A 20,441-nucleotide genomic window follows, 5' to 3' on the forward strand; every position below is an offset into this window, starting at 1 on the left:
CGCAAAGCTCGTGTAATTTACGTCAAGAGCATGCGAATAGATGTTCACGGCAGCCGTGGGCCAAAGTTTAAGGAGAGAGCGATGAGGAAAGCATTTTTCCCGCACCGTTCTTTTGCCAAGCGGCCAATACGCGTGGGGTCAGCGTCATTTGGGCGAGGCGGTAATCAAATCACTGAAGTTGAAGGAGATTAAAGGGGACGGAAGCAGCGACGAGAGAACCACCTAGACTTCTGCGTAGATTCCTGATGAGAGAGGATACGATCTTCTGGGGGAGGCTAGATATGCGGTCGCGTTAATGACCGCACGGGATCTCCAGCCTTCTAGTTTCGGGTGACGACTAGAGCGATATTGACCGAACACTTGGCACCTCCACCGGCCCGACAGGCGCATGTGCCTAGCTTGGCCCGAAATACGTTGAGCGCACGCAAGAACTAGTCCCACACTACCTCCAACATTCTGGCGGTGGGCAGCGAAGCGAGCAGTGCTGACCGCAAGCCCTCGTCGACTCTCCTAAAATCCGCCAGGGATGACTTTGTCCAAAAAAATGCGGTGCGCACAGCCGCTATTCTCAGCGCCTGCAAACGTGAGCCGCCGATATCGCTGGCACACGCCATCCGCTAAATTGCAACCCAACCTTACATAGCCTTCTAACCAGGATTACTGTGTTGATATTCTACACGCAGCTGGCCAAGTATGCACAATAAATTTCAAGTATGTGTACGCCTATTCTTCTTCCCCTCATTGTTTTCTCGAGCAGGCACCGTTCCGCAGTTTGCGATGATAACGCCGCGTGTGGAAAGGAAGCTCTTCTTACTTAGTCTGGCGGTTTAGCTTTGCTGTTCACAAAAGATTGCGTGAAAGCACCTCTTTTGTAGGTGCACACCACCGTCACGTAACTCAAAGAACGATGGAGGTGTTCACTGACCCAGGGGGCTAGTTTTTCGCCTTTCCTTTCCTAAAAACCAGCGGAGTCTACAACGTTGTCAACGCCAACGCCATTGAACATTATGAACGCCGGCTGCCTATTGCTCCAGAGCAGCGTCTGCCACTACGTCGTCACGCGGCTGGAAATGTTATTTATTCATGCTGAGTGCGATTGTCACCAAAGGAGGCTCTTGGCAGGGTCTCCTTTGCCAGTTCATCCAAAAGCGGTTGAAGCTCCTTCCTTTAAATGATCCGCTCAGAGTGGCCAAGTGCAAAGATGTAATTGATTTTCTCTCGAAAGAGGTGCTGTCTTCGGGAGCTAACTTTGCTTTTTCGATCGATCGAAAACATGTTTTGTTCTATCCCTCAAAGTTAAATTTTAATGGCAGTGAAAGAGAGCATTGAATCTATAGGAACTGTGGGCTTTGAAAACGATGCGAGTATTTCTTTGGTGAATTCTTTAGCGCTTTTAGAGTTCTACTGTTCTAGCACATTTGTAAATTTCGATGGCGGGATGTACCTTCAGCGTGACGGTGTGTGCATCGGTTCTTGTGTCGTCCCCGCTATAAGTGAATTGTTTTTAGCTAGTGTTGACAGACGCATTGAAGCATGCCTTGACAGCGACACGATTTTAAAGATCTTTACTTATGTCGACGACGTCTTGCTAGTTGCAAGAACTACTCAGGATGATAGGAAGGATGTTCTAGTTGAATGAACTTTGGAAGTTTTTAAGTCTTCTGCCTATGGTCTTAATTTCACTCATGAGCTGTCTAAAGGTGGCAGCCTACATTTCCTGGATGTGCGGCTCTTTCTGAGTTGGCTATATGTACCAGCTATGTACGAGTTTGCTATATGTACCAGCCAAGGGCTAAGAAATAACTGTTGAATTCTAATTCGGCCCATTCTAAATTAGTAAACAGAGGTATCGCCAAGACATGCCTTCGTGCTGCCCTAGACAAGTGCTGCTCACGCAAGCTGAATGAAAGTGCACCTGCAGGCAGATCGCATGACGAAGGCAGTCTTCCCTAGGGAACTCGTGACATCTGTCGCTGAAGGCCTGTTGAAAATAATAACCTTTGCGAAACAGGCAACGATGAATGAGCAACAATCTCATGAGCGGGCTAGATGCGTGGCACTGCCTTATATCCACCAGCTGACACACCACCTAAAGAAGGTGGCGCAGAAAGCGAAGGTCCGTGTTGTGATTACACACCCGATAAACTCGGGAAATATGTAATGCTGTTGATGTTGCCAAAAAAAAGAAGCCCCATTGCCTGATAAAAAACATCAAATGCCTTATGTGGCTTGCAGGACCAACGTGGTTTACAGAATTCCCTTCTCATGCGGGAATTGCTACATCGTCCAAACTGGCCGTTGTATCAATGTTCGGCTGATGGAGCACAAGCTGGCTGTCGAGGCACTACCAGGTCCGGGACACTTGGCGGCACATTGCAAACGTTGCAAGGATAAATGTGCTCCAATTTTTAATAAGAGTAGGGTCATTTTGCAAATTCAGACCAGAAGGAACGCGAAATACTGGAAGCATTCCTCATTCACTCGGAACGACAGTCGTGCGTAAGCAACGCAATGTTGTCTTTTTCATCCAAAGAATACATTTCCTGAACGAGAAGGTGCCGTTGCACAGGTGCTATAGGGTGCGATCTGTTGTACATGTTTGCCTATATATTGAACGTGTCTGTCTGGAATAAAATCAGTTGGTGTATAGCGTTCTTCGTGTCCGTCTTTCTTTTTTCTGTCCTTGTCTTTAGCGCTAGTTACGATGCGCATTGAATCTAAAGATCACCAACTAGCCCAGTTCTCCGCTTTAAATGCCTCACTAACTTGCTTGTGCTAAAGACAATCAGCAGCGTGGACTCATTGGACTCTCCTCAATAACTGCTTGAGAAATCCCAGGACACCTGTGTTGCGCGACGTCAGTGTTCCGCTGTACCACAGACGCTGAGGACTCTCGTCTACGTATGGAGTCAGTGATCGCAACATCAGAACGGTCTTCGTGCTTGTCTGACCGTAAGGTATGTGAGATAGTGTACCACGTGTACCAGCTATATCCAGGAATTTCTGGCGCTTAAGTAGTAGTAGCAATGCTTGCAAACCAGCGACGCACTGCCGACTTTGAGGGCGAACCGTTCTTCACGCTGCTGCACATCCGATGTGCCTAGTTGCAGTCTCTTTCGCGGCTATCACCTGGCTGTGATGCTAGCTGTCCGAAGCATTCTGATGAGCAGAGTGCTTTGTACATCATCCATCGCCGGAGGTGTTCCAAAGATGATGCCTATGCACTATTATAGAGGAAAGGGCATTCTTATGCAGGCCTTGCTAGGGTATGTGGTGCTGCTCTAGAGCGGGTGCAACAAAGTCTGTGCTGTCAGCTGTTGAGAAGGCGCCTGCCGGCATTGTGGCTCACATGTTGACTATATTTAGTGAAGCTCTCTCCCAGGTCATTTCTGGTCAGTTTGCACGTTCAGCTGTTGGTCATCCCACACCACCAACTAGTCCTTCCCATAGCGTCACTCGAAACTCTTCCCAGACTCTTAATCCTCTTGCGTCCTTATATATTTCGATACAAGGTGCCGGGGATGCCCGCCTTTCTACCGGTTGCACTTTGAACATGGAGATGCCGATACCTTCCTAGAAGCGTCAAGGTTCTTCCTCTCCGTGGAAGTCGGCCCGCTCAAACACTAAAAGCACGACTGGCTACCATTATAATCCTCAAAAGACCGATGTGTTAATAGAGTTTGTCAGAGCCTCTCTGCTGTTAAAGTAACGATTCCAGAGTTAAAAGCACAGCAGTCTAATTGCCGTTCAATCGCATCTTCCTTTCACAATTTATACACAACCTTATCTAACCATTTAAGTCAAACATAATTTCCTTTCAAGAAAATTGGCTTTCACCAAGTATGTTATTCTCTCTCAAACATTTTTTTTTTACTTTCCGAGCCGATCGCAACTGTGGCTGAGGTGGTGGCTTGATAACAGTAATTTCGTCAAAAATATTTAAACGAGCTTATTTGTCTCACAAAATCTACGACCTGACTGCGAGCTGCTAGCTGTTGCTATCGTAATGAAACAGAGTGCTGCCCTTAGCATTTACTAAAGCCTACTTTCACGCCCGTATAAACAGGACAGATTGCTTAAACGATATTATGCGTTTTAACAACATGCTGGTTATTGCTGGTGTTTTCTGTTCTAATCTGTTCTGTTGAGATATCAAGTCTTATTACGTTCATACAGGTGCACATGGGCAGCTTGTTTGGACCTGGATGTCGGCAAGGGACGTCTGCTGTTGGAACAGTTCTGAGATAGCTTACATACGCGTTCTGATACTAAGTTGGTCATTGACTTAACTTTGGCAGCGAATGGGGTGGTGGCCTCCACGTGGTCTACAGTGGCTTGTGGTACATCCAGCGACAACTTTTCGATAACTTTCAATATAGGGCGACTTTTCTACCGCAAGAATTTGTCAATCATGTATTTTTCAAAAACTTATGCATTCTCCTTCCTCCTTCATTGCATCATCTGATAACTTGGATAGTACTCAGCAAGTTCTCTGTTCCTTGTTAGGTGCCACTCAGCATACCGTGTTCACGGTGCAATATCATCGATCAGTAAGAAACAGCCCACCCAGTTGTTCAATGAGTGTGAGAAAGTATATCGCCTTAGAAATGCTGCCTTAAAGACCTCTCATAACCACTGCCCGCGGGATCGAATAAGCTATAAATTTTTCGCGGCTTCATGTAAATTGACTATTTGTAAGGCGAAGGAGGAGTACAATGCGAAATTGAATTGTCATCTATTACAGCCCAAACAATCGCAAAGCTTAGTACCGGTTCATGAAACCCGACCGTAATTCGCCGACCTCTCATGATACAGAGTCACGTGTATTTTGTCCCAGGAAGGAAAAGTAATCAAGTTGGCCGGATTGCGCAAGGTTTTGCTCTGCGCTTTCAAGCACAGATGATGTTTCCGTTCTACTTACGCACTCCGCACGCAGAATACATCGCGATACATCCCTGTGAATTCAATACAGTTTTGGGCCTCAAACTTGCAGCTCTTGGAAGCGACTAGTCACTGTCCGTATGTTTTAGACACTTGTGCAAGACTTTACTGTCGATGTTTTGAACATTGTTAACGAGACAGCTTGGCTCTCGCCCAAATGGAAAATCGCAAAAATTGTCTTACTGCGCAAATCTCTTAAGAAGGGTTTCGCAATCGATAATTTTCGGCCGATTTGCCTCTTGTATTATTTACTAATACTTATTGAACACATTGCACACCGCAACATTTCATATGTTATGGCATTATAAGCCCTCAGTGCTGCTCAGATGGCGTTCCGTCGAGGGTGCGCGATCTGGACGGCTCATTTAGACCTAGAAAGCAGACTTAGCGTTGCAGTGCAATAGATGTCGCGGCTTTAATCCTTTCATACATCGCCGAAGCATATGGCAGCGTAGACCATTCAATTTATTTTGACACACAAATTTTTTGTGCTTCAAGATAAACATTCACTGGAATACAAGCTTCCTCAGTTTGTGTTTGCAGAGTAGCCGTTGTCTAGGTTTCTTTTGTCATCCTGTTGATTACCCTCCTTATATCACCATTTCAATGGCAACACTTCAGAAGGACAGAAATCCTCAATAACAACCACCAATAAATCAGGACCCTTTCAAATTGAATAAGGCTCCTCCTTTTTGATACTAACGAGAAGATGTGCGGAGGTGAAAGAAGGCTTTAGTGTAGAATTTTGCCCATAGGGGGCATTTGTTGGCAGATAGCTTTTTAAAGAGCTATTGTTTAAGTTATAAACTACTAAAATTCAGCATTCCGGCGTTTATAGCCTTAGTAGAAAATTCCAAAACTTCTAAATCCTTCTTGAGGCCAAAAAACAGATTCTGCCTGCCTTTTGCCAAGATTAGGTAAGACTCCAATGTCAAAAACGAGGTCAACGCTGCTTGAAATCTAACTGGCGTCCAAATAAAGCGCTTTCAAAACGCGTATAAAATTTAAAGCAGTGTTATGTTTAGGCACGTCGACCAGTGGATGCGGACATCGTCGCCGTACACGGGTCGCCTAGAAGTCGCAAAATCAAGTTTTAATTTCGACCATATCTATCTAAACCGCGTGATAAGCTCATCAATCACAATTAAATTACAGCTTCGCAGTACCAAGATGTAAGCAATAATCAATTATTGCTTAGGACGTCATTACAGGGTAAATACTGATACATATTTGGTAATATTTGGCCGTGCGGACCATTTTTAGATCTGTGGGAGGGAAAAGATCTCTTCACATTTTTGCAGCCGCGGAACAAGATTGGCCGTATCTTGTGGGGCTATGTGATTTAAAATCTGATTCAATGCACAAATGCGAAGCCAATTAAAGGTACTCTTTAGTAATATATGCTTCATGAAAGTGTTTTTATACCTTATTATCACATTTCATAACTGAGTTCAACATTTTTAAAAATAATTGAAAAAAACTTGCAGAGGTATGTTTCTACAAAAACAAACAAAAATTGAGGGAAAGATTGCAATATACCAAACGTCGACCTACCTACTCAAAATACTTCCGAGAAAAAAAAATTAAACTTAATCTAGAATTCGCGAGCATTTTTCCGCCTATAAAACATTGCGTCGCTCCATTAGTTGCACACGTGGGAACGCTGTTGGGCGAAATAGCCAGGCGAACCCTTCGCGAAATAGTCAGGCGAACCACATCCGTAAAGTAAATATATGTCCTTTTCCAAACCGCTGCTGTCCCGAGCAAGGTGGGCTCGAATAAACTAAAGGCGAAGAAATAAAGCCAGCTGATGAGGCAACAATATGAGAGTCGCTTCTACCAAGATAGTCGGCAAATTCACTTGTTGTTGCAGCCGATTGAGTCATGACATTTTACGCGTTTCAGGGCGGGCGCACGCTGCCGGAGGAGACGATTGTAAACTTCTACGCTCCGCTAGCTACTCACACAAGTGGTTCAAAAATACTCACCACACGAAAAAAACAAACTGAAAAGAAAATTACTTTTTTGTTTAGCTTGAAAACCCATACGGCGCCGCATGTTAAAGAAACGTGCGGAAGTGTTTGCAGTTTGCTCGCAATCACCGTATAGCAGGCTACGTTGGTCGACGCGCGCTAGTGTTCATTCTGGCCGGCCCAACTCGAAACCCAAGTCCCAATTTGAACTTTAAATCGCGCGTTTTTCTTACCGCTATATGAAACTGGCGACACTCTAGCTTGCACAGACGAGCGAATTTTTTGGAGGATTTAGACTTCAGGTTATCTTCAGCACGTAGGAATGGCAGCGGCTTCTAAGTTCCTCGCTGAACAATTCGAGAACTACTTAAATTTTAAAGAATATGCAGCTAAGGTAAGAACAAACATCTTGGGTCCTTATGGGGGACGAAAACATAATTTCCGAGAAAAAGTCACCTTAATTTTCGATTTTCGAGCTGCATCAACAAAAACGGCAAAAGGGTATTACACAATAGAATGGCATGTTTTTGGAAAGAAGCAAATTGCTAGAAATCGACGTTTTACAACATGGTTGCTGCCTGTCACGCTGCACAATTGCAGACATGTGCGTGTAACGTTGAACCGCAGCCTTGTAACCTAGAGCTGCACCACACAGATAAGGAGTTACGTTACGCAGTTCCCCCCACATTCCTTTCCCCGGCTGCTCGCTGTTCTCGGAGTGCTGTCCGCCTGCACAATATTGGTATTCGTCCCGTTGTCTGTGCTTCCCTCTGCGCATGCCCATACCGACATAGAACAACCGCTGAAAATCACGCTTGGACAGCGAAGTACGAGCCTCTGCCTACAACTGCGGATACTTTGCTTGCGGTGCATTAGTATCTCCATAGCCCTTGGCCACAGTAATCGCTATCTGCGACAATCACCGTGACCTCCCCTGAAATCGGCTACAAACCATCCCAGCGCTTAGAGGGGTCCGGCGGTGCACTACAGGAATGGATCACCCTCACTGCCTTCGCTTCTTTGTTACACAGGTAATGAACTATCGAAGCCTTTTCGCCAAGCGCTCTAGTAACCGCTGCCTGTTTGTAATGCCGGGCCCACGGCGATCTATAGCCATGTTTTACGAGTGTTCCCAGATGTTGTTGAAACTGCTATTGGTAGCCGAGGATGTGGAAACAAATATCGAGCCTCCCCCTTCCTCTGCTACTGACAATTCCAGTGACACACTTGCCGCGCCGACAGCTTTACAATCCGGGCAGTCAACAATACTTGAGCAGCTAAGCTCTATCAAGTCAACGATTGAAGAGCATGAGAAAGCATTTGCGCACCTAAACAATAGGCTTGCGAAGGTTAAGCCAGATTTGCAGTCTATTTCAAATTTAATTTCTTTAATTGACAGTAAATAAAGAATTACCGTTAACTGCTCATGACCTCGAAAACATGTCTCGCCGAAGCAATTTGGTGTTCTCTGGGCTCAAAGTGGTAAAAACGAAAGCTGGAGTGAATCTGAACATTTAAAAATTAGGCAGGTCGTGACTGCCGCCAAGTCGTTGAACTAGACAGTGCAGTCGTCTTAACGTGAACGAACGGTTGTCCGCGAGGTTAACATTCACAGTGTTTGACGGAAGTACGACTTCATACGGCTTCTTTCGCAGTTTGACGATCTCGGTGAAGTTTTCTAAACCTGCGCTGCCTTGGGAAGCGTTTGTTGCAGGGTCACATACCAACGCTGTCCAGCTCCTTGAAACACTGTAGTCCGCGTCGACACAGTTCGTTCGAACCACTCAGACTGTCTCAACTTCCGATAAAATACTTCCATTACATGGGAAAGTACCTTGAAAACTCCAACAAAGTCTTCCATTGATGGCTGCGAGGCTGTTTGCCTTATCGTGAGAGCAGTCTTCATTAAAAGGGAACTCAGAAATCAGCCCCATTCCGATAAGCAAATCGACTTCTTTGTCGCCATTTATGCCTGGGAAAATTATAGCATCAGGCAGTAATTTCTTTCTATCAATGAACTGTCTAACAAACATGTGTGAACTGGAAACTTCCGCCAGCGCGTCGCAAGTGAACGAACCCTCCACAGCTTTAATTTCTTTCTTGATGTTGTCTTTTGGGTTTTCAGATGGAGGCGCAATAAACGGAGCTTGTTTGGGATCCCACCCGCAGCTGCCCTAAAAGATTTCATCGTGAAATGAACCGTCTTCAGGGGTAGCAGTCGCAACCTCCGCGAAACTTCGGTTCTAATGAAAGTCGTTAGGCTGCCGTTATTCAACATACCTCTGATGTACATTAACTGGCTGTTTGTCAGCAACCATGCACAAAAAGGTTGTAACACTACTCGTGTCTCCATGTAACTTGTAGTTACACTATTAGCAGCGGCGTCCTAGTTTATGCCTTGAGCAGGGGTGACGATTTAACGTGAGCGATAAGCATAGTTGCAAACGGAGGTCGCTGGCTCGGCTTCGCACTTCAAACAACGAACGTTACGATAGCAGTCTTTATTGATGCCTAGGAGTTGTGCATCTAAAACATCGGCGAGAGGTGCGTCCTAAACATCGAAAGTGCAGCACTCTGTCGAGTGCATCTTCGAGGCGCAGGAGAAAAAACTCACCGCTTTGGGTAGACGCGACTATGTAGAGAAGAAGCCGAAGGCAAGGAGCTCCGACGCGATTCGCGTGCTTCATTTTTACCGCTCCTTGCTGCCCCGAGAGGCGAGCCGTGACTCGCTTCTTGACCACTCGATTGACGGCCATCAATAGACCAATTTTGCTCTCTAGCTTCCACCTCAATGCGGAGCTGTCACCGCTGCCTTTGCAGCTCCGCGCCTTCCGACTGCATTTGAGTGGCGTTTGGCTCGAAGCTCCGACGCTTGTAGTAGTCTATCATGACTTCGCTCAGTATTACTTTTACGAGAATCTCTACGAGCATGGCGGGCAAACTAGCCCCGGAAAACCAAGCGCATGCAGCCCTCTGGTGTTGACGTGATGCAGTCAAGGAGACTGCGTAACGCTACTACGTCGCCAGGGGACTTGACGGATTGAGCGTGTGGAGCTTAACCAAGCGCCGGTAGATAATAATCTGTTGAAAGTGAAGGCAGAGCGCACGAAGGACGGGGCTAAGAAAGAGACTAACATAGCGCTGACTTGCGCCTAAAGATTTTGTTGCTGGCACGAAATAAATAGGCGAAAAGGAGCACAATCAACAGATAGAACAGCATCAGTGATGATTGTCAAAAAACACAACAAAAGCACACAAACGCACCCTGCGCTTAGAGAACTTAACTGTTAAGATAGTCAATTTTCTTTAGTGTTAGCGCGACGGAAGGTTTTCTGACGCAGTTGACAAGTCCACAGTGAACTAAAAGAGCGTCCACGATTTCTCGCGTACGTTTGTCCTTATCTGGATACAGTATTGTAGTACGGCTGAAAAAAAGGTGTGCATTTACAAGAAAGCCAATGCATAACCATAAGGCTTATGGGGGATGGTTTTGGAGCGTTTATGCCGACTTAGGCGATCATAGATGCCACGCCATGTTTGACCAATAATACAACGCCCACAGGTTAGCTCCATCTTATACACAACATTTTTGCGGCGCTGCACATAGGGCGAGTCGTGATTTTTTTCACATTCGGCAGGTGGAGGTCCTTCATGGTTGATAGTTCTACACAAGCGCTGCAGTTTGTATGGCGCGGAAAAGATGAATCTGATGCTGGTTTTTCCTGCAATTCTTTTCAAGCTTTGTGATACCGTGTGCACATAAGGTATTATAACAGTAATATTATGAATAATAATAATTCGTTTTCGGCGAATGGAAATGGCGCATTATCTGTCTCATATATCGTTGGACACCTGAATCGCAACGTAAAAAAATGTATAAAGGAGGGAGTGAAAGAAGAAAGGAAGAAAGAGGTGCCGCAGTGGAGGGCTTCGGAATAATTTCGACCACCTAGGGATCTTTAACGTGCACTGACATCGCACAGCACACGGGCGTCTTAACGTTTTGCCTCCATAAAAACGCAGCTGCCGCGGTCGGGTTCGAACCTTGGAACTCCGGAAAAGTCAGGTATTACCGCGAAGTTTTGGTTTTCTGAAACATGGGAACTCCTTAATTTTGTCCTGGTTTCGGCACGTATCTTCTCCGCTACAGCGCGCAGGATGTGGGGTAGAAAGCCGGCCTTTTTCAGCCTAATGATATGGCTTGTGAAGCTAGATTGCATTTGTTGGGTACATGACCTGAAAATGGCATTTTTTCTTGAGGCAGTCACGGCACCTCCTTTTGCTAATTTTGAATGAGATTATGAGTATGATAAACGTAATTTTGTGCTCGGGGTGCGTAGCGCCAGCATACCAGTTCGTCGCACATCTTTATCTGTAGGTCCAAAAAGCGAATGCCGTCATAACCCTGAACTTCCATCGTTAGTAGAAATGGTTTTAGATTAGACCTGAGCAATGTGTGCATATCACTGGCTTGATTTTCCACGATGTGGCCACCTTTAATGTAAAAATCACCAGAAATTCATCAACGTATCACAAAAAAAGCGCTGAAGATCCATGTAAGGCTTTGTCCAAAATCTGGTCCAGGGAAGCTAGTAGACAGTCACTGAGGAAGGGAGCAAGGCCCGAGCCTATACAGACACCCTCCTTCTGGATAAAGTGGCTGCTGTTGAAAGAAAATTTTCCAGCGCAGGTAAAGATCTAGTCGAACAAGGAGGCTGGCAACGTCAATTCCGCAGTGGTTTTGAAATTTGGTGGCATCATACAAGTCAATCGCTCGACCCTCCGCAATGTGCACGGCGTCTTGAGCAAGTGAATAGAACATATCCTTGATGTCAACAGACAAGGCACGGACATTTTTTAAAGGCTTCTCCTGAAAAAATGTAGAACTGCTGCTGGGGGCGCACAAGGAAGGGGTCACTGATAGTTATGAAAAACAGTTTTGAAGGCAGGACCCGAGGGCAAGTTTCCAGGTGCCCTTTTCGGTTACAATGACCAGGAAAGGACATTCCTTTTTGTGGATTTTGGCTAAGAAGAAGCATTGCAAGCTCAAGCCGGTGTTTTTGATTATGATGGTCGCCAGCTTGTCCAAGCCAAGTCTTTCACATCTGAGCAGTGCTTCGTTTTTTTGCTTATTCGGACGGGGCTTCTTTAAAATAAGAAAATTTTCACTTATGGCATTGGGCTTTCGTGTGGAAAACGGCCGACGGAAGGACGGCAAAACCACCTTCTTTGTCGACAGGGACTAGCTTTAGTCTGTGTCTGAATTTTATCAGGAGAAGCGCTTAAAAAATGTCAGCGCCTTGTCTGGTGACATCAAATATATGATCTATTTCCTCCCTCAGGACGCCGTGCACATTGCCGTGGGTCGAGCGATTGACTTGTACGGTGCCACCAAATTTTAAATCCACTGCGGAATTGACGTTGCCAGCCTCCTTGATATACTAGATTTATATCTGCGCTCGACGGTCGTGTCTTTCAACGGCAGCCACTTTATCCAAAAGGAGGGTGTCTGTATTAACTCGGGCTTCGGTCCGTTCTTCAGTGACTGTCTACTAGCTTCCTTGGACCAGAACTTGCCCAAAGCTCTACTTGGATGTTCAGTTCTGCGTGTGTTCCGATATGTTGATGGCTTTCTGGTGATTTGTAGATTAAGAAGGGGCCACATCGTTTCAAATCAAGCAAGTGATATCCTCACATTGTTCAGGTCTAATCTAAAACTAACGATGGAAGTTCCGGATCATGACGGCATTCGCATTCTGGACCTACAGATAACTGTGGGACGAAGGGGAATGCAGACGCTACGGACCCCGAACACGAAAAGGCATTTTATCATACCCATCATCTCATTCAAAAACAGAAAAACGAGGCATCGTGACAGCCGCCCTAAAAAATGCTATTCCCAGGTCGTGTTCCCATCAAATGTAATCTAGATTCACAAGCCGAATCATGAGGCTGAAAAAAGGCCGGCTTTCCAGGCCACTTCCTGCACGCTGTAGCGGAGATGTTTCTTGTCGAATTCCGGACAAAAACAACGAATTTCCTTGTTGCAGAAAACCGCAACTTCGCGGTGATACCTTATGTGCAAAAGGTATCACATAGCCTTAAAATAATTGCAGGAAAAGCCGGTCTCAGATTTTTTCTGCCCGAAACAAACTGAAACACTTGTGTAAAACCGCTATCCATGAAGAACCTCCACCTGCCGAATGTGAAAACAATCACGAATCACCTATGTGCAGTGCCGAAAAAATGTTGTGTATAAGATGGAGCTATCCTGTGAGCGTTGTATTATTGGTCAAACAGGGCGTGGCATCTATGATCGCCTAAGTGAACATAAACGCTCCCTATAACCACCCCCCAAAAGCATTATGGTTATACATTGGCTTTCTTGTAAATGCACTTCTTTTTTCATCCGTACTACAATACTGTATAAAGATAAGGAGCAACATACGCGGGAAATCGTGCAAGCTCTTTAAATTTACTAGGGACTTGACAATTGCGTCATCAAAACTTCCATCGCGCTAACATAAAAAGAAATTGACTGTCTTAACAGTGAAGATCGCTAAGCTCAGGGTGCGTTTGTGTGGTTTTGTTGTTGTGTTTTTTGACAATCATCACTGAAGCTGTTCTATCGGTTGATTGTGCTCCTTTTCGCCTATTTATTGCGTGCCAGCAAAAAAACCTTTTAGACGTTAGTCAGCGCTGTGTTTGTCTCTTTCTTAGCAGCGTCCTTCGTGCGCTGTACCTTCATTTAGTACCATGTACCGACTAGCCCAGACAAATACATTATTTAAATAATCTATTGATTTCCAACGCGGGTCTTCAATATATTAATGACATCGTCGTATGAGGTTTGATATTTAAATGACTTCGATCGCTTGCGGTGCCGTTCCACTGAGCAGACCCTTCAAATAATGAAAAGGATCTATGTTGCTCAGTTCCACGTTAGCATGAACAGCACAGTTGCATGTAAAAGTTCGAAAAGGCTGGCAAGTGGGACCCTTTGCCGACAAAGGGGATGAAGTCTAACTTTGGCAGCTGTGAACGAATACGGCCTGGTCGTCCAGCAGTAGCCAAATCAGAAGGTTGATTGCCTGCAGTCGGGACCTCGATAGCAGCGTAAATAGCATTGGAAGGACCGTACACAGCTAAGGATGGTGCCTGCAGACCCTTGATGTGGTGACAAATTAGCGCCAGTGTTTCTGCGGCGGAGTATTCGTGCTGTAAAACTGATGCAGCTTCTTCACCCACCTCCTCGTCCGAAAGAAAAGGCTCTATCTTTTCTTTCAGGGATCGCAAGCCGCCGTTGCAAACTCTGAGCCGCTCGTGAGACTGCTTGAAAGTGAGCAGGGTTCCAGCGCCCGATTGGATGAGTTGAGCAGCTTCGATCCGCAGCCGCATGTATAAAGGAGGCTGGCGGTACGCTTAGTATTGGCACGGTTCATCTGGAGTCAGAATGGCGGCTGGTGTGAGAAGGGCGTTTCTCGTCTCGAGGGAACACTGGCGGAGCTCTTGGTAGCTTTCCTAGAGGGTTCGATGACGTTTTAGTGGCCTATCTCCAGCAGGGGTTAATGACGGTGCTCACAATAGCCTTCCCGGGTTTCGACACCACAAGTATAGAGGAGGGAAGGCATGCAAGCCGCGTCTAACTGACTTAGTCACTCATGCCAACATGGCGTCCACTCAGCCGCTCCTTCTTCCTTATCTTTCTTTCCGAGGCGCCAGGCGCAAATCTTCGACAGCAATCGCAGCCACATACCAGCTATCAAGTGGAAAGGATGTGGCAGTTTGTCGCCCAGCTTTCGCCGGTAGCAAGACAGAGAAGGAGTCGGCGGAAAAGGTTAAAAAGCAAAACAAAGTTGATGCAGTAAAGAGACGATGCAGAGAAATTTACGAACACCGGCAAGGCAACATACAAAGTGAGTTACAGTATCATGCATATCTTGCAAAGCAAGCTTCTAGAGAGAATACAATAAAAAATAAATATTGGACGTTAAGTGCACTAACACAAGAAAAAGGTAAAGATACAAAACACAATTTGTTCAACGGGACTTGTCATTATAGAATCAAGTGGGCACTTAGGCCTGTACCACTATTAGTTTGCACATTTCAGTGAATCAAATTGCAAAATCAGCCATCCTTTCGTAATTGCTATCGCATTCCTCTATGTTACTATATACATAATAATTGTTCCAGAATCCCAAACCGAGTTCTCTTCTGCCCGGTAAACCACTGTAGCCAAGCACGGTCCTGCCTTATAGGTGCCGTTTCATGTGCCTCTATTTGGAATAGTTTTGTGTTAGGCGACAGGAACCTATAATTTTCGTAGTAGGTGTTAATAAGCTTGCACGTTTCCCCCTACATTACTTGTTGTTTTCCCACCAGCATGTCATAGTGGTTATTCACCGGAACTGTCTTCAAAATTCGATGTTATGCAAGGTTAATCACCGTCATCAATTTTGCGGCTCACAGTCCACGAGTGGTGAGGAAACTTACTGATGCTCGCAAACATTATACCTATAAGAAAACAAGCGTTACTTTTGCCCAATGTTTCCGCCGAGACGGGTCCATCAATAATCGTGACAATAATATGTGAAATGATACTGAGTTCATGGGACTGGTTCGAATTAGTATATTCACGTTGATATCAACAAAAGACGTGCAGTGCAGCAATATCAGCTGAAATGTCAGCTCTGCAGAAGACGCACGCACACATCTGAAATCAGTGAGCATTAAATCTCAAGCGGAGTGCTCAGTCGCCTAATAAAGATGCATACTCAACAAACTAGTAGCATGCAATTCTCGGAAACAATACCGGGAAACATTAGGGCTCAAAATTTTCACGATGCCCTGTTCTAGCAGTCCTTCAAAACATGTATGAATGCAGTCTCAAAACGTATTCACTGAGTGCAGAACATGAAAATTATTATCTTCAAAGCTGTCCATCAACCACACATTTTTTCTATGCCCCTCAGAGGACCCAAATGTTGCGGTCTTGGAGTAGTGTAACATCTAGTAACTACAGAAGTTCAGACCCTGATAATAATATTAGAAGACACATTCGCACATTGCCGCCGCGGTGGCAAGGTGGTTATAGCTCTTGGCTGCCGACCAGAAAGACGCGGGTTCGTTCCGGCCGCGGCGGTGGAATTTCTGATGGAGGCGAAATTCTGGGGCTTGTGTGCTGTGCGATGTCAGTGCACGTTAAAGAACCCGAGGCGGTCGAAATTTCCGGAGACGTTCACAGCGGCGTCCCTCATAGCCTGAGTCGCTTTGGGACTTTAAACGCCCACAAATCATCTCTAATCAAACATTCGCATATTATACAGATTGACCACTGCAATATTTTTTCTCGCATAAGGCGCTAAACTAGTGAATTTAGTCAAATATTCGATGAGAGTGCAGGACGCGATTAGTCATACGAAATACTAAATGTTTTATTTTGGTAGGTGGAAGTAGAAAGTCTGAAGCATGGAGCTATTGCAAAAATTAACGTTGCCCTTTTTTCAAACATTCCCGCCGCATTTACACAGGCTTTACCGCATTTTGAATTCCAAAACCGCGTCGCTCGTTACCGGCCCCCTGCGGGCATGAGAGCACTATCCTAGCCTTACCATCGTAACGAGTCTTCTTCTATATATAATTTTCTTTGCACATGTATCCGACATCCATGGCTTACGCTTATCCACCGTCCTGTATTCTGTTCTATACTTTAAGCCGGTTGAAATCCAAGCCCAACACCAGCCAGACCCTGGCGTTAGTATTTCCCGACATGTTGGTTATATATCCCTGTGAAACTGAGAAGTATGCTCAAATGGGGTACCCAAAAGGAATCCTCAAGAACAGCGACATGGCGCAAGGGTAAAGTCACCTGGAGATGAGGACCTTCTAGACCGAGTGTGCGGACAAAACTAATTGCGCGAGCATTGTGGGTGACTAGCCGGTACTGGCTTCAAAGGAACAAAAAAATGTATAGAATTGACAGTTTATTTTGCTTGTTGTAATGATACGTTCAAATAAGTTAACTTTTGTACATCAAAAAGCGAAACCATAGAAAGAAGGAACCAGGTAAGGTGCAACTACTCGTTACGCCGCTTTGTTTGGTTTCATAATACCTGATAGGCTAGCACCTCGGTTCAGCTGCTCTTGTGTTTTCTTGTATCAAGTACACTTTAGACAGTTTTAAACACTTAACAGGAACGATGGAACTCTCCATGCTATGCATGCCAAATCATTAAAAATGCTACTGGTTGCTACAAAAGAACGGATCCGTGCGCCGATTGCACTTCATATTGAACAAGGGAGCCGTAGTGCTCCAGGAACGTCTTCCCATCTTTATTGACTTTGGCCAGTGACCAGTAGTCCTCAGCGCCATGATACCTAACCAGACGGCATGCCATCAAATCCTCGACTACACGTCGATTTTTAATTGAAAGCTTCTTCAGGTTTATTTTATTTGTTCAACTCTGCGAAATCATCAAATTTCAGATACTTTGCTTTTTACCTGGTTTTCAAAACTTGCGTTCGTTTCTGTCAACTTTTTTACTAGCGGTTTGTCGACACCCATTTTGGGGCCGCATAGCCTGGTATGAAAAGCTGCAGTCCCGGTATAGTCCCGGTAACAGCCCTTATCTTCTGGGCCTGATAAGAGTATTGTTTTTTCGCTTATATTCTTACCCCTTCATTGTCCTAAAAAGTCACATGCTAGGATTTTATAGTTATGTTGTACCGCTCAGCGCAATTTTCGTCGACACAGTAAACCGTGGGAATCAATATTAAAAAGGAGCAAAATGCTAAATATTTGCAGACATAAGGGTCCTAATATTATATTGGTGCTTCAACCAACTATTCTAAGCTAAATATTTTGCTAAAGAGTTGAGCAATTGACCTTAAAAAGTATTGGTTTTGTAGAAAAGTCATTCGTAGCCACACATCGATGCCAAATTCTCTAAGCTTGCTCCTCCGTGAGCTGCCTAGAGGGATCAGTATTTCTTAACCTCAGACGAGGTGCTTTTTTTTATGAAGGAATATTTTCGTAGACATTGTACAGCTACTGGCAACGAAGTCACGGATGACAAACAAAAGCTAAGGGGGTGAATGAGGACGTAAATTAAGGGCTTTTATATAAACTTGACATTAGCAGACGCGGCTTGGCCGGCTGGGGAAGATAGAGGGACATTTTCCACATCACCTGATGGCGAGGGTGCTACTTTCTTATCCTGGAGAAAACACTGTACTTAAAAGTTGAACTTTTATATGAATGAAGAAAAATTATGGAGGCAATTTAAGATAACTTGAGTGATGTGAATTCAAAAGCCTGCGCGCTGGTCTTTCGACCGCGGCGTTGGCGTCAGTGGCCAGTGAATTTCTATCACATCCTCTGCTAACACAATATGAAGCGACATGTTCGAGAAGACTCCAAACGGAAGTCTTCCACAACCTTCACATTCTACATGAGATGTATCCGGAGCAATATAGGGATACATGTCCGTGGTGCGGGGCAACCCCCACGCAGTATCATATCACATGGGAATGCACACGCAATGTAGCTTTCCTAGGTAACAAAGAGCCAAATGCGGAGCAGTGGGAGGACCGGCTAACCAGCAGCCAGCTCAAGGTCCAAAGAGACCTAGTGAGCCACGCATGCCGGATGGTTCGGGACAGTGGCGCCTTGGACCAGGGGCACCAACCACGCTCTGCCTGGAAGACCTAGGCAATCTTCAGGAAAGCAGCAAGACTCCTTTATTAGAGCAATAAAGTTTATTCACTCACTCACTCTATTAACAACACCCGAATGGAGGCTGGCGAATAAGACAATACCTAATCCCATCGCGAGAGACTGACACCTAAGCGCGCGGAGTGTGGTGCTGCTTTGATCGCCTACTACTCTAACGAATTAGCCAGTGAAGCTCTTCTGTTCGCACTGTTTGAAATGAATCTAATCATGACGAGGATGCCCAAACCAAAAGCGAGAGAGTGGACGTTTAGATCGCGGGGTGTTGTGCTGCGGTGATGGCACCACTGATACCAAATCAGAAGGATTTTAATTTTTTATTTGAGTTTTTTTTGGCGGGACAACCAGAGGCTGTGGCCCCTTTGTACCCAGGGGTTCCACTGCATTGATTTTGTAACAATGGATGCTACTGTGATTCACAGGTAGTGTTCACAAGGTGGCAAACCCAGGCCTGGATCGGCAAGGAACTTTCAGTGCTTGCTCGGAATCAACTCTTGAACGTATTTTTTTTCAAACCTTACTTATGACCTGCATGTTCTACAGAGCGAATAAGACAGTGATGACGATGCAACGAATATTCGCTACCCTCGTATGGCACTGCCAATGGGAGAACATGCAATGTAACAACTTGGTTCTCTCTCCACAGTCTGGTGGAATAGGCCTTATTCACTAACGGCAGAGTTGTTTATGTTTGAACTGTGGCCTCTTTTTTACTCACGTGAAGTCAAGAGAGCATTTATGTTATCAGTTCTGTGGTCTTTCAGCTAACTGCCAGAATTTCTTCCGTCGGTTGGCTTACATTGATATTTTGTTGGGGCATTTACCCTTATGCAGGAATTTTCAATCAAAAATTGAACCAAAAGCATACAGGCAATCGGATCAAATTTTCATGGAATTCTAGTGATTAGAAGAGAAATTGGGAAAAATTTCGCTGTGAAATATACTTTTGGTTCACCTCAGGATTAGAATAGGGGTAAGGTGCGAAAGGCAGGAACCGAGGCAAACAATGCCAGTGCGGAAACTCTGCCTTTTAGGTCGCCTTCAATTGTTCTCAAAGTACGAGGGTACCCTGGTACTGGACAAAGATTTCATTCACTACTTCTGTTAAGCACAGCATAAAAATTGCAGGGGACATCTAAGCTAAGCTTTCATGGTACGACAGGGCAGATTTAATGGGTCAATGCCTCTATATGCAGATTCGCTCATACTCTAGATCCCTTTAAATGCTGCACTCCTGACGCAGTGGTGTTGGCTCTCCTCGACATACAAGGCGCCTTCGATAAAATACGACACGAGGCCATACTGGAGGCTCTCAACATCATGAGCATTTCCAACAACTTCCTGCAGTATGTCCGGGGCTTCCTAGCTGACCGCAAGGGTTGTGTCCGTCTGGGCAATGTCACCAGCTCCCTGCGGCACATCTGGCGTGGCGTACCTCAGTGAAGCGTCCTTAGCCCCTTGCTCATCAACGCCGTCTTGGCCCTTTTGCCCAACTTCCTGCCCAAGGACCTCCGGCTACCCATACACGTGGCTATCTACGCGGATGACATTGCCATCTGGTGCTGTGGGCCCCGCAGATACAGGGTCCACACCATTAAGAACGTGCAGCGGGCTATCAATGGTGTCACCGCCTTCCTGGAGCGTGCCGGCCTCAGTATCTCCCCCTCCAAAACAGAGGCGATGCTTCTTAACACCAGGGTTGGCTCCCGCCCTGGCCGCGACCTCGTCTGGAGCCGTGAAGTGAAATATCTGGGTCTGCTCATCGATGTCCGGCTCACTTGAAACCCGGCAGTGCG

At 45.6% G+C, this 20,441-nt stretch overlaps 1 protein-coding gene across 1 annotated transcript in view; it reads left to right on the forward strand.

Moving 5' to 3' along the window:
• The window catches only part of LOC144102351 (uncharacterized), a 98,337-nt gene extending 78,249 nt beyond the window's left edge, over nt 1–20,088 (forward strand). The window contains exon 4 of the mRNA XM_077635644.1: nt 19,889–20,088. Coding sequence (XP_077491770.1) covers nt 19,889–20,088 — 200 coding nt within the window. The remainder of the gene's footprint in view (nt 1–19,888) is intronic.
• Nucleotides 20,089–20,441: the final 353 nt, after the last annotated feature.

This window comes from Amblyomma americanum, chromosome 8 (assembly GCF_052857255.1).
Source record: "Amblyomma americanum isolate KBUSLIRL-KWMA chromosome 8, ASM5285725v1, whole genome shotgun sequence".
Lineage (NCBI taxonomy): Eukaryota > Metazoa > Arthropoda > Arachnida > Ixodida > Ixodidae > Amblyomma > Amblyomma americanum.